The sequence below is a fragment of the Schistocerca nitens genome, chromosome 6 (assembly GCF_023898315.1).
Source record: "Schistocerca nitens isolate TAMUIC-IGC-003100 chromosome 6, iqSchNite1.1, whole genome shotgun sequence".
Taxonomy (NCBI): Eukaryota; Metazoa; Arthropoda; class Insecta; order Orthoptera; family Acrididae; genus Schistocerca; species Schistocerca nitens.
In genome coordinates this window covers 114,709,113-114,724,011 of record NC_064619.1, presented here as the reverse complement: position 1 = coordinate 114,724,011, position 14,899 = coordinate 114,709,113, and the positions used below count along the sequence as shown (strand labels likewise).

Below are 14,899 nucleotides of genomic sequence, written 5' to 3'. Positions count from 1 at the left end.
TCCTTCATAAAATTCCTACATAACTCCCCTATGCTGTCAGTCACTTGAGCCAACCCTGCACTAGGCTTCACAATGCTGGTGACCCAGTACTCATTCCCCAACACTTCCTACAACTGGGCTCTACCGTGCGAACTACCTAGCAGCAGAACCTCCTTCTTTCTGTTACACTACGCAACTGACTTTGGCCTCCTGACTGCTGTGTCTTATCTGAGCAAAATTAAAATCAGCGTTATGTACCCATTCAAAAATGGTTACTGTTGCTGTCAATCCTTACAGCAACAGGTGAGTGAATAAGCACAGCCAAGGAGTGTGAGATTGATGCTTCAATAAAGATTCTGTCTTCCTGCAGGTGTATCTGCGCTTCACAACCATTTCTCTCTTCTGCACCATAGGTGCACTAAAAATTGTGCAATTCATGCTGGTGTCCTTGTCTGCATATGCTGTAGTTGCTCTCAGTAGCCTTGCACAGCTGGAATTGTAAAAGTATCTGAGGAGGCTAACTTTACTTTCATCTGCTTTCTATTACCAAAAAAAGTGTCAACACATATTCTAAGTTTGTTCTTTCTGCTTGTCTTTCACTCCAGAATATTGCCACAAAAGCCTTCCACACTAGACAACTGAGTAACAGTTTTTTTCACCTCATATGCAGGACGCAACTTTCGTTTCAGGTGTATGTCTCGTGTCTGCAGCTTTAACTCATTCAATATCAGAGGCAAAAAATAGTTCATACATATCTTGTCTTGATAAAACATCATTATTACTTGGTTAATTGACATGATCATTTTTCCCATCAATCAGTAGGTGAAAATTATCTCCAGTGACAATCCTCGTCACACGTTTTCTACAGACTCAAATCTGTGAAATCTCATCTGATCTTTATATGGGTAACCATTTGTTCGAAGTAGTTGAGCTGTTCCAGTTTTTAGGCTTTTTGTTTGGCAATACTCTAGCACGATTACATGTACACCAGCTAAAGGCAAATTTCATCATGAAAGTTAATGCCCCCCAGTTTGGGAGGATGCTAAGTTAACCAGACTTGGATACGATGTGACGTCATTATGACGTATACACGCTACATCGAAAACTATAGAAACCGTATATCGACTATTCGACTTTTGTGAACTTTCGAGAGATTGTGACAGGGTAGCGCTGTGCTCTGCGCCATTCGTTTGAATGTGTTTTGCGTTCCTTGCGTTTAAATCGTGTATTGTACTGTGTTTGTGTCCTGTGCGTTGTTTTTCGTTTGCTCGTCTCTAATTATGTGTTCAGCTTTCGAGAGACTAATGAGAGGAAAGCCTACCACCATGGAATGCTTTGACACTGCATTCAATCATTTCATACGTCAATCAGTACTAGACACTAACCTTTGGTTAAGATTACATTGAGAAATCCACTTACCCTCGTATTTCATCTCCGATCGACAATTTTTCTTCAACAATGCCTCATATTTTTCTTTTTAAGTTCGAAATTCAATCATTCTACACATCAGTCATTACTGGACACTAAGGTACCTGTCTCTGCGGTCCGAGTGTGTAAAATTACTTGGAATTATGGGTGATAAAAGACTATCTTGGGACGGACATATAAATTACTTAGCTAAGAAACTTGCACGAGTTCTCTTTCAGCTATATAAATTAAGAAAAAAAAGTCAGCAAGAGTATGCTGCTACAATCTAATATGTACTGACAAGACCAATTGTATGAAACCATACTAAAATGTTGATAATAAATAAATATTATTTTCGGCGTAAGCATTCAATACAACAATAACACAATCTAATCTGGTCGGGACATAAGAAGAATTCACATTTTTACGTGGTGTTTTCAAGGCCATGGTCAGGAATATTTCAGTTAATATCCAGCTCTTTTATTTTGGCGAAATACATAAACGCTGCCACACAGCTGTTTTCAGAATCGCACATGTCAAAACAAACCACTAGCTGACGACAGTTTAGAATCTCGAACGTTCGTAAAAGTCGATAGGTGTGTTAATCGACTAAAGCGTATATACGTCATAATGACGTCACATCATACCCAGGTTGGGTGAACTTAGCATCCTCCCCCAGTTTGTCAATAACAACTCCATGGAAATGAATCACAAATTCAAAGTGCTGATCGGATCCTGTCTGACCTATGGATGCTGTACTGACAAATTGACAGCACCATCAGTACTAGGCTTGTGAGACCCTGTCCACCGCAGTGATATGTGATTAGCAACAGGAGCCCCACCAACGGTCTGTGAGAGAAGTAGATATCCCACCAGTAAGGGTTAGATGCCCGTAACTCATAATTATGCAGTCATAATTTGTCAAATTTTAAACCCTTATGTTAATCATGCCGTCTGCTTAGGCAAATTCTGAGTGACATTTATGCATAGACTGCATATCCATGAATAGATTTCGCAGCCAAGTACTTCATCCGCTGCAGATTGATAGCCACTTACAGAGCATTGCATACATCAAAATTGTAATAACTAAAAACGTCCTGGTGTGCGCCGACTCCGTGTGCTGCCTACAGACAATAGATCAGTGCTATCTCCAAAACGTTTTGGTCTATTAACAACCACAGTCACATTCATTTGGAATGTGATCCACTTGGGCATGCATCAAAATACCTGGAGCACCAGGCACTGAACTACGAGCATTATTTAATTTAATATTTAATAATTTAATATTATAATTTAATTATATCCACTCCCGGGATTGGAATGACTCCTTACCCTATACCTTAAAACCCACATCCTTTCGTCTTTCCCTCTCCTTCCCTCTTTCCTGATGAAGCAACCGTTGGTTGCGAAAGCTAGAATTTTGTGTGTATGATATATATATATATATATATATATATATAGCAGTACTAGGCTTGTGAGACCCTGTCCACCGCAGTGACACACACATATCCATCCACACATATACAGACACAAGCAGACATATTTAAAGACAAACAGTTTGGGCAGAGATGTCAGTCGTGGCAGAAGTGCAGAAGCAAAGATGTTGTTGTATGACAGGTGAGGTATGAGTGGCAGAAACTTGAAATTAGCGGAGATTGAGGCCTGGTGGATAACGGGAAGAGAGGATATATTGAAGAGCAAGTTCCCATCTCCGGAGTTCGGATAGGTTGGTGTTAGTGGGAAGTATCCAGATAACCTGGACGGTGTAACACTGTGCCAAGATGTGCTGGCCGTGCACCAAGGCATGTTTAGCCACAGGGTGATCCTCATTACCAACAAACACTGTCTGCCTGTGTCCATTCATGCGAATGGACAGTATGTTGCTGGTCATTACCACATAGAATGCGTCACAGTGTAGGCAGGTCAGTTGGTAGATCACGTGGGTGCTTTCACACGTGGCTCTGCCTTTGATCGTGTACACCCTCCGGGTTACAGGACTGGAGTAGGTGGTGGTGGGAGGGTGCATGGGACAGGTTTTACACCGGGGGCGGTTACAAGGGTAGGAGCCAGAGGGTAGGGAAGGTGGTTTGGGGATTTCATAGGGATGAAGTAAGAGGTTACGAAGGTTAGGTGGACGGCGGAAAGACACTCTTGGTGGAGTGGGGAGGATTTCATGAAGAATGGATCTCATTTCAGGGCAGGATTTGAGGAAGTCGTATCCTGTCACAAGTGGGGCACTTTTGTGGTTCTTCTGTGGGAGGTTCTGGGTTTGAGAGGATGAGGAAGTGGCTCTGGTTATTTGCTTCTGTACCAGGTCGGGAGGGTAGTTGCGGGATGCGAAAGCTGTTGTCAGGTTGTTAGTGTAATGCTTCAGGGATTCCGGACTGGAGCAGATTCGTTTGCCACCAAGACCTAGGCTGTAAGGAAGGGACCGTTTGATGAGGAATGGGTGGCAGCTGTCGTAATGGAGGTACTGTTGCTTGTTGGTGGGTTTGATGTGGATGGACGTGTGAAGCTGGCCATTGGACAGGTGGAGGTCAGCATCAAGGAAAGTGGCATGGGATTTGGAGTAGGACCAGGTGAATCTGATGGAACCAAAGGAGTTGAGGTTGGAGAGGAAATTCTGGAGTTCTTCTTCACTGTGAGTCCAGATCATGAAGATGTCATCAATAAATCTGTACCAAACTTTGGGTTGGCAGGCCTGGGTAACCAGGAAGGCTTCCTCTAAGCAACCCATGAATAGGTTGGCGTACGAAGGGGCCATCCTGGTACCCATGGCTGTTCCCTTTAATTGTTGGTATGTCTGATCTTCAAAAGTGAAGAAGTTGTGGGTCAGGATGAAGCTGGCTAAGGTAATGAGGAAAGAGGTTTTAGGTAGGGTGGCAGGTGATCGACGTGAAAGGAAGTGCTCCATCGCAGAGAGGCCCTGGACGTGCGGGATATTTGTGTATAAGGAAGTGGCATCAATGGTTACAAGGATGGTTTCTGGGGGTAACGGATTGGGTAAGGATTCCAGGCGTTCGAGAAAGTGGTTGGTGTCTTTGATGAAGGATGGGAGACTGCATGTAATGGGTTGAAGGTGTTGATCTACGTAGGCAGAGATACGTTCTGTGGGGGCTTGGTAACCAGCTACAATGGGGCGGGTGGGATGATTGGGTTTGTGAATTGTAGGAAGAATGTAGAAGGTAGGGGTATGGTGTGTCGGTGGGGTCAGGAGGTTGATGGAGTCAGGTGAAAGGTTTTGTAGGGGGCCTAAGGTTCTGAGGATTCCTTGAAGCTCCGCCTGGACATCAGGAATGGGATTACCTTGGCAAACTTTGTATGTGGTGTTGTCTGAAAGCTGACGCAGTCCCTCAGCCACATACTCCCAACGATCAAGTACCACGGTCGTGGAACCCTTGTCCGCCGGAAGAATGACGATGGACCGATCAGCCTTCAGATCACGGATAGACTGGGCTTCAGCACCCCCACAACGACCCCATTAAGTTTTATTTACATTCCCTCCGCAAACATGTCTTCGCCCTAGCCAGATTATGCTCGCATATTTTATTTTCTCAGGCTTGTCTGACATTTGGCATAACCCCCAAAGGCCTCACACTTAAAGTTCCCGTCTCTGGCTGCAACCCTTCTTTCCATCAGTCCCTATACCAGTTCCAAACTGAACAATCCATTGCCCTCACCCACCTAATCCTTCACCTACACATCAACTCAGCCAATGAACACACCCGTCAACTCCTATCCTTAATAAAAGTCCTCAATCTTTCCTCTCCCACATCCACACCGGCTATTCAGAGCATCCTCCTACAGGCCAACCGCGAATTAGAACAGCATGCCACCCTTCACCTAAAAAAAATATCCAATCTCCTGGTTTCCCACCTCCGGAAAGGCAACTCAATCTCCCTTCACAACCTTTCCAGCAAACCTCAACCACCTCTCATTGCACACAAACCCAGTCTCTCCCATCTACTCGATCTCCCACTTCCAGCTCCACTCCCTCCAAAACCTCAAAATTCCAATCAACACAATCTGGTACCACAACACCCTAATTCAGTAGTTAACCTTTCCTCCAAACCTCTCTCCCAATCCGAAACCTCTGTCCTATCCAAAGGCCTCACCTTCAGCCCCACTCCCAGATTCAACCAAACAGCCCTCGTCAAAGATTTACTGTCCTACACTCGTACTCTCTGCTGGAAGTATCACTTTGCCATGAAGAAAAATGATCCTAATCCTACCCCTAATGATCCAACTCCCCAAGACACTATCCAAATTGAACCCTGCCTGGAACAGTTCCGTCCTCCGTCACAGCGGGACCCACCTCCTCTTCCTCAAAATCACACTCTCCAAACCTTCCAGGAATTTCTGACTTCCAGCCTTGCCTCTCAATCCTTCTTAAAAAACCTTAATCCTACTCCCAACATCACCACTGCTGAAGCCCAGGCTATCCGTGATCTGAAGGCTGACCGGTCAATCGTCATCCTTCCGGCGGACAAGGGTTCCACGACCGTGGTACTTGATCGTCGGTAGTATGTGGCTGAGGGACTGCGTCAGCTTTCAGACAACACCACATACAAAGTTTGCCAAGGTAATCCCATTCCTGATGTCCAGGCAGAGCGTCAAGGAATCCTCAGAACCTTAGGCCCCCTACAAAACCTTTCACCTGACTCCATCAACCTCCTGACCCCACCGACATCCCGTACCCCTACCTTCTACCTTCTTCCTAAAATTCACAAACCCAATCATCCCGGCCGCCCCATTGTAGCTGGTTACCAAGCCCCCACCGAACGTATCTCCGCCTACGTAGATCAACACCTTCAACCCATTACATGCAGTCTCCCATCCTTCATCAAAGACACCAACCACTTCCTCAAACGCCTGGAATCCTTACCCAATCCGTTACCCCCGGAAACCATCCTTGTAACCATTGATGCCACTTCCTTATACACAAATATCCCGCACGTCCAGGGCCTCTCTGCGATGGAGCACTTCCTTTCACGCCGATCACCTGCCACCCTACCTAAAACCTCTTTCCTCATTACCTTAGCCAGCTTCATCCTCACCCACAACTTCTTCACTTTTGAAGGCCAGACATACCAACAATTAAAGGGAACAGCCATGGGTACCAGGATGGCCCCTTCGTGCGCCAACCTATTCATGGGTCGCTTAGAGGAAACCTTCTTGGTTACCCAGGCCTGCCAACCCAAAGTTTGGTACAGATTTATTGATGACATCTTCATGATCTGGACTCACAGTGAAGAAGAACTCCAGAATTTCCTCTCCAACCTCAACTCCTGTGGTTCCATCAGATTCACCTGGTCCTACTCCAAATCCCATGCCACTTTCCTTGATGTTGACCTCCACCTGTCCAATGGCCAGCTTCACACGTCCGTCCACATCAAACCCACCAACAAGCAACAGTACCTCCATTACGACAGCTGCCATCCATTCCACATCAAACGGTCCCTTCCCTACAGCCTAGGTCTTGGTGGCAAACGAATCTGCTCCAGTCCGGAATCCCTGAAGCATTACACCAACAACCTGACAACAGCTTTCGCATCCCGCAACTACCCTCCCGACCTGGTACAGAAGCAAATAACCAGAGCCACTTCCTCATCCTCTCAAACCCAGAACCTCCCACAGAAGAACCACAAAAGTGCCCCACTTGTGACAGGATACTTTCCGGGACTGGATCAGATTCTGAATGTGGCTCTCCAGCAGGGATACGACTTCCTCAAATCCTGCCCTGAAATGAGATCCATCCTTCATGAAATCCTCCCCACTCCACCAAGAGTGTCTTTCCGCCGTCCACCTAACCTTCGTAACCTCTTACTTCATCCCTATGAAATCCCCAAACCACCTTCCCTACCCTCTGGCTCCTACCCTTGTAACCGCCCCCGGTGTAAAACCTGTCCCATGCACCCTCCCACCACCACCTACTCCAGTCCTGTAACCCGGAAGGTGTACATGATCAAAGGCAGAGCCACGTGTGAAAGCACCCACGTGATATACCAACTGACCTGCCTACACTGTGATGCATTCTATGTGGGAATGACCAGCAACAAACTGTCCATTCGCATGAATGGACACAGGCAGACAGTGTTTGTTGGTAATGAGGATCACCCTGTGGCTAAACATGCCTTGGTGCACAGCCAGCACATCTTGGCGCAGTGTTACACCGTCCGGGTTATCTGGATACTTCCCACTAACACCAACCTATCCGAACTCCAGAGATGGGAACTTGCTCTTCAATATATCCTCTCTTCCCGTTATCCACCAGGCCTCAATCTCCGCTAATTTCAAGTTGCCGCCACTCATACCTCACCTGTCATTCAACAACATCTTTGCCTCTGCACTTCTGCCTCGACTGACATCTCTGCCCAAACTGTTTGTCTTTAAATATGTCTGCTTGTGTCTGGATATGTGTGTGTGTGCGAGTGTATACCCGTCCTTTTTTCCCCCTAAGGTAAGTCTTTCCGCTCCCGGGATTGGAATGACTCCTTACCCTCTCCCTTACAACCCACATCCTTTCGTCTTTCCCTCTCCTTCCCTCTTTCCTGATGAGGCAACAGTTTGTTGCGAAAGCTTGAATTTTGTGTGTATGCTTGTGTTTGTTTGTGTGTCTATCGACGTGCCAGCGCTTTCGTTTAGTAAGTCACATCATCTTTGTTTTTGGATATATTTTTCCCGCTTGGAATGTTTCCCTCTATATATATATATATATATATATATATATATATATATATATATATATATATATATATATATATATATATATATATATATATATATATAAAAACAAAGATGATGTGACTTACCAAATGAAAGTGCTGGCTGGTCGACAGACACACAAACATACACACAAAATTCAAGCTTTCGCAACAAACTGTTGCCTCATCAGGAAAGAGGGAAGGAGAGGGAAAGACGAAAGGATGTGGGTTTTAAGGGAGAGGGTAAGGAGTCATTCCAATCCCGGGAGCGGAAAGACTTACCTTAGGGGGGAAAAAAAGGGACGGGTATACACACACACACATCCATCCACACATATACAGACACAAGCAGACATATACCTGCTTGTCTGCTTGTGTCTGTATACGCGCGGATGGACAGGCGCGTGTTTGGTTTCCTGAATACTGTTGGACAAGAGAGCAAGGTTATCATCAAATCCTAGACAATTTAAACTTATGTTGTCTTTGGGTCTTCCAATTTGGATGTTCTTTGGGTTAGTCTTGTACCATTCCCTCATTATGTACTCTAAAGCACAGTTGAACAGCAGGGGTGCCAAACAATCTCCTTGTCTTAAACCTTTTTTTTTTATGATGAATGGCTCAGAAGAGTTCCCCCCTGAACTTGACTTTTGATACAGTGTTGGTTAAGGTGAGTTCTATCAATTTGATTAATTTTGTATGGAGCCCGAAATTTCTTAAGATTTTTAACATTGAAGGTCTATGGATACAGTCATATGCTTTTTTAGAGTCCATGAAGGTTATTACAAGAGATTTATTTTGTTTCTTGTAATATGCTATGGCTAATTTTAAAGTGATGATCTGTTCAGCACAGCTTCTCCAAGGTCTGAATCCTCCTTGGTATTCACCTAATTCTTCCTCTAGTTGCTCTTTGATCCTCTTGTATGGGATTCTGGAGAGAGAGAGAAAAAAAAATTATTAAATTCTGAAAGCTAATATGTGGAATGGCGGCTGAGGATATTTAAAAGTGCCACGGAGGCATGACAGATTTTTCTAGTAGCCTCTCAGCAAAAAGCTATTGTATGCCATGAGGACCCACCACAGTGCAACTGTGATACCTTCCTGATGATAACCCATATTCTCACTGAGTGTACCTCCCTCCCCAATGTCAGGCGAGGCCTAAACCTATGTAATCCCCTGCCCCTGATATTCGCAGATGATGTGATAGCTGCACAGCAAGTAAAGTGTTTTACATGCAACTGCAAATATTACAACAAAATTTAATGTCATTTACTGTTTCGTTTTGGTTTCCAGGGTGGGCTTGGAGGGAGTGCCTTTCGCCACAGTTCTAGCTTCAAGGGACTCCAGCTGCATTCCATACCAGACTGATATTTTATCTTCATAAGCTAATAACCTGTTCAGTTAAAAGTATTACATTTTTTGCCCGATTTGAGAGAGAATAAATATCGGTGCTATTGAGATTCGCCATAGCATATACTGCATTGATTATGCTATATAGTGGAGGTTGTTCCCCTCTCTGCAGATAAAAGATGAGCACTTGAAGATGGTGCTACTTCCATAGTGACATCCCACCATTCCCCTCTTTTTCTCCCCTTAAACTACTGTTGTTTCAAGTAATCTAAGTTGCCTCCCTTGAAAGTATCACGCCATTTGAGTTTAACTGTGATAAGATGGTCAATGAGCCTGGAAGAGGCCATTATCGTATCTCCTTTCATATTACCGTTAGAGTTGACTTTCTTGATTAAGGAGCTGCTGACAATCTAACTGTTTTATATCGTCAGATTCATAACCACCATCATCAAAAGAAGCCCTGAACTGAAACTACAACAAAACCAAAATTTAAACTGTGCTGTTTCCCCACAAGTTCAGCCTGACAATACACAAGAATAAAAGTGATAAAACATTTCTTTTATAATGGAAATAGTCTTTTGTTGCTTATTTTTAAATACTGTCTCTCGTTTGTGTTCCAGTTGTCTTATTTCAAGTACTGGTGCACACACTTGCCTCGAGGCTGAAATAGTGTTAGGAAAGCTTACATTAACTTTAGTAAATGTAATTAGTAACCACAGGCATCTGCACTCGTAATATTTATATTCTTTGTTTTAATTTTTTTTAAAGCTGTGGAAGGCTGGATTTTGTTTGTGACATCAGTTCATGAAGAAGCTCAAGAAGATGATGTACATGATAAATTTTCTGAATTTGGAGAAATAAAGAACATTCACTTGAACCTTGACAGGCGTACAGGATACCTGAAGGTGAGAGAAACCAAAAATTTAGATTAAATGTTTTTGATAGTAAGATGTTTCCTTTTTAAACTATGCATCTTGTTTTTTCTTTTTTTGTTTTACTGTAAGAGAGCAATAATGGACATATTTTGCATATAAGAGTGTGATAAAATTAAAATATCACCCACCAGTATGTTACAGACTTGAAAAACAAATTTAATAATCTTATTATTTACCAAAATAAACTAGGAAGTGGAGAAATAAGTGTTGGGCTTCACCTGTGTCAGCACCAGGTAAATACAGAAATACAAATGTTAAATTTTGAACAATGGAAAATCCAGGATGGAATGTAACAATACCAGAGAAGGAAAGTTGCTACTCATCATATAGCGGAGATGCTGAGTCGCGATAGGCACAATAAAAAGATTCACACAACCATAGCTTTTGGCCATTAAGTCCTTTGATAAAATAAACTTATATGAGCTAAATCACTGTTTAATCAAACAATAATAAAATAAATCTTCATTTTATCTCTCTGATGCTGCGTCCTGAAGTGTTACCACAAAGTAACGACTAGAGACTGGATTATATGCATTTGCCTGTTGCTTATGCATTTGCATATTCGGCTCCTTTTCACCAGTTATTGCATATTTTATCTAAAAACTGGTGATAATACATATTTTCACTCTATGTGTACAATATTTTAAAAATTTAGACAGGCAGTCTCTAGATCGATCTAGTTTCGATGTATCACAGATTGACCGCGACCTAGAACTGTATGCAATCACTGTCTAGCGAAATCATGCGGAACAGGAACAGGCAGACAGTCAGTGCTCCTGCACACATGCCCCTGGTTAATACCCTCCACTGTCATACTGTACACGTCGGTAACAAATTAAACTACGCAGGCTTCTAGTCGTACATTCATTGTTTCAGTTTAGCTTTCTATTTACTTGTACACAGTCAAATGTGTTTACCACGTGTAGTGTGTAACTTGTTGTGCACCATGCCACCTGAAAAAAAGAAACGTCGTTTCGTGAATAGCTGACCATCCTGGAACATTTACATATGATGAAATTGTTTTATATTGTTGAGTTTGCGAGAAAAACGTTTCACACAAAAAAAGCTTCAAATAGACCAGCATATCAAGACAAGCCTTCATATCACAGGAATGCAGAAGAAAGGGCCACGACAACAACTTCTGACAACAGCAAGTTGGAGTAGCAGGGATTTGTCCAAAGGTAACCAAGAAAGTCGATTTAACATGGATCTATGTGAAGCATTCATTGGGAGTAATATCCCTCTTCACAAACTTTCAGACCCTATGCTAAAAGGCTTCCTGCACAACTATTGCTTAAATCAGAATGTACCAGATGAATCAACATTGCATAAAAATTACATACCAACAATTTACGTAGCTGTTCTGGAAGAAACAGGCAGTGGAGGAGTTTCATCTGGATTTCAGTTAAGAAACTACAGTCACTTGTGGTGGTTACATTGCAAATTTAATTGTTGGTGCTTTAAAAAGAAGAGCCTGCAAAGGACTTGAAAAAGTAAATCATTCTATGATCGCCAGATTTTTGAATGAGGGTTTTAGAAAAATGTTTCCAGAATCTTCTGCAGATGAAAGGGTGTTTATGTTTATTTCAGATGTTGCTCCCTATATAATCAAAGCAGGAAAAACCCTCCAGTATTTTATCCTAATTTGATTCATGTGACTTTTTTGCTCATGGAGTACATGGACATGCTGAAGAAGTACATTCCACATTTGTGAATGTAAATAAACTGATTTCATCCACAGAGAAAGTGTTTCGAAAGGCTCCTGTTCACATTAAGACCTACAAAGAAAAACTATTAAATTTGCCTTTACCTCCCGAACCAGTGGTAACTCATTGGAGTACGTGGGTCGAAGCTGTGTTGTTTTACAATGAACATTTCGAGGCCATTAGAGAGGTACTAAACCATTTTGATAGTGCAGAGGCTTTGGCAGTTTGCCAGTGCAAGGAAGCTTTTAATGATTCTGGTATTAGAAAAGACATTGCTGTGATTAGCACTCATTTTTCCCATGTACCTGCAAGTATTAAAAAGCTTGAAACTCATGGTTTGGCTGGGAATGAATCTATACAGTCAATGAATAAAATTATTGTTGTGAACTCCTCACTGCCGGAGATATTCCCAAGGAAACTTAAAGAAAAGATTGAAACTATTCTGTAATTCGAAATTGTTTGTGAATCTTGCCACAAGTAAAAAGATATACCTTGTGTGCCTACATTTATTTGCATTATCAATCAAGGCATTGCTACCCATTTTATTCATTCCGCTTACCATGGTACTCATAGTTTAGCTGCAGCTGATATAAATGTCTTAACACTTTTGTATCTCTGTTAATATATCTTAATTTACTGCAGCAAATGCTATGATTGCATAAAAGAAAATTATCATTCTGGAAAAAATACATTGCTACTCACAATGTAGAGGAGGTACTGAGTCACAGAAAGGAAAAACAAAAATGGCTGCTAAAATATTAATGCTTTTGGACAAAGTCTTTTTTCCAAAATAAAGAACATGCGCACGCACTTTTACACAACCACAATCAGTCTTGTAAAATTTGTGGTATGGTGGATGTGTGTACTTTAAGAGTTTCAGTAGATCATTTTTTCCACTGTAATAACATGCATGTGGGGGTACAGGAGTGGTGTTGTTTCCATAAGTTCACTCGCACAGCAACATTTTATCTTTATTGAATGACAGTCACTGGAGTCTCTAGTTAGAAATCGTAGAATGTTGTGAACAATTGTAGTTAGTGAGCTGCCTTTACAAAGACTGGCATGTCTGTGATAAAAACTTCCCGCCCCTTTCTCTTTCATCAAATGTTGACAAGAACAGAACATGATGTTGTCCATGTTTGTGGAAATGCAGCTGTTTCTTCTTTGTAGATGCAATGACTCTGATACATACACATTAGGATGGTACTGTTTTATCTTTCCAATAAGAGCAGAGTCACTTTTCTGAGAATTGAAATTGTGTTGTAGAACAAAGGGCTTTTATTACAGACCTAAAATCTGACAATGTTTGCAATATATAGGATAGCATCAGCATTTTTAAATTTTGATTAGGCTCCCCTCGGTAGTCACTGTAATATGTTTTGCTGTTGTGGGTAGATTCACCAATGGATGTGTCATAATACATGAATTCATATCTTGCAGGGCCCTTCAATCAATGTTTTCACTCTGATGTACATGTAGCCAATGTTGTGTACTTCATCATGTATTCCCAAATTGTAAATCTGTAATTGTCTCTTGTAACATATTGCTCCCATTTATAACACTGGTGTGAGTGACATTTTCTGCAGCATGACTGCCAATACAGCTCTTGTTCACGGCTTCATTTTGCCATTTCAGTACCTGTTTTCAAAGAATAACGTGGAACTGTGCCCATGCAGCTTGATGTTCAGCACCTTATGCAGCTTGTTCTGTGTCACTATAAATGCTGCAGCATTTGCATCACAGGTTTGCAGGTATCTTAGAATCCAATGGAAATGTAAATCTCATACATATTGAACACGTGGTGGCATAGAGACCTACTAATGTGTGTTCGTCATTGGAAGAATTTGTTTCTTAAAAGTGCAATTTTGTTGTCATATTCATGTCAGATGGTAAATACACTGAAGTGAAGTGACAAAAATCATGGGATAACGATAAATACGTATACAGATGGTTGTAGTATCACTTACACTAGGTATGAATGGGCAGTACATTGGTGGTGCTGTCACTTCTGTACCCAGGTGATCCATCTCAGAAGGTTTCCGACGTGATTGTAGTGCACGAGGGGAATTAACAGACTCTGAATGTGGAATGGTAGTTGGAGGTAGACATATGGGACACTCCATTTCAGAAATGACTAGGGAATTCAATAATCTGAGAGTCACACATTCAAGAGGGTGCCAAGACTACCAAATTTGGGGCATTACCTTTCATCACAGACAACACAGTGATTGAAGGCTTAATGACTGAGAGGAGCGGCATCTGCATAGGGTTATCAGTGCTAACGGACAAGCAACAGTGCATGAAATGACGGCAGAAATAAATGTGAGACATACAAAAACATATCTGTTTGGCCTTCAGTTAATGACTGAGAGCAGCTGCGTTTTAATTGAGTTGTCAGTGCTAACAGACAAGCAACAGTGCATGAAATAACTGCAGAAATCAATGTGGGATGTACAGTGAATATGTCTGTTAGAACAGTGTGGCAAAATTTGGTATTAATGAACTAGCAAAACGTGGCATTAATGAACTATGACAGCAGATGAGCAACTTGAATGCCTTTGCTAACAGCACAACATACCCCTCAGCACCTCTCCTGCGGTCATGACTATATTGTTTGGACACTAGATGAGTGCCAGATAAGTCCCAATCACAGCTGTTAAAACCTGATGGTAGGTTTCAAGAGTGGTGCAGACCACATGAAGCCATGAACTCAAGTTGTCAACAAGGCACTGTGCAAGCTGGTGGTGGCTCCATAATGGAGTGGGCTGTGTTTACGTCCAATGGGCTGGGTTCTCTAGTCAAACTGAACAAATTGTTGATT

The 14,899-nt window shown here is 42.2% G+C and overlaps 1 protein-coding gene across 1 annotated transcript in view; it reads left to right on the top strand.

The window, feature by feature from the left end:
• LOC126263135 (RNA-binding protein 8A) overlaps positions 1-14,899 on the top strand; it is a 73,335-nt gene that overhangs the window by 49,606 nt on the left and 8,830 nt on the right. Inside the window, exon 3 of the mRNA XM_049960159.1 lies at positions 10,206-10,342. Coding sequence (XP_049816116.1) covers positions 10,206-10,342 — 137 coding nt within the window. The remainder of the gene's footprint in view (positions 1-10,205; positions 10,343-14,899) is intronic.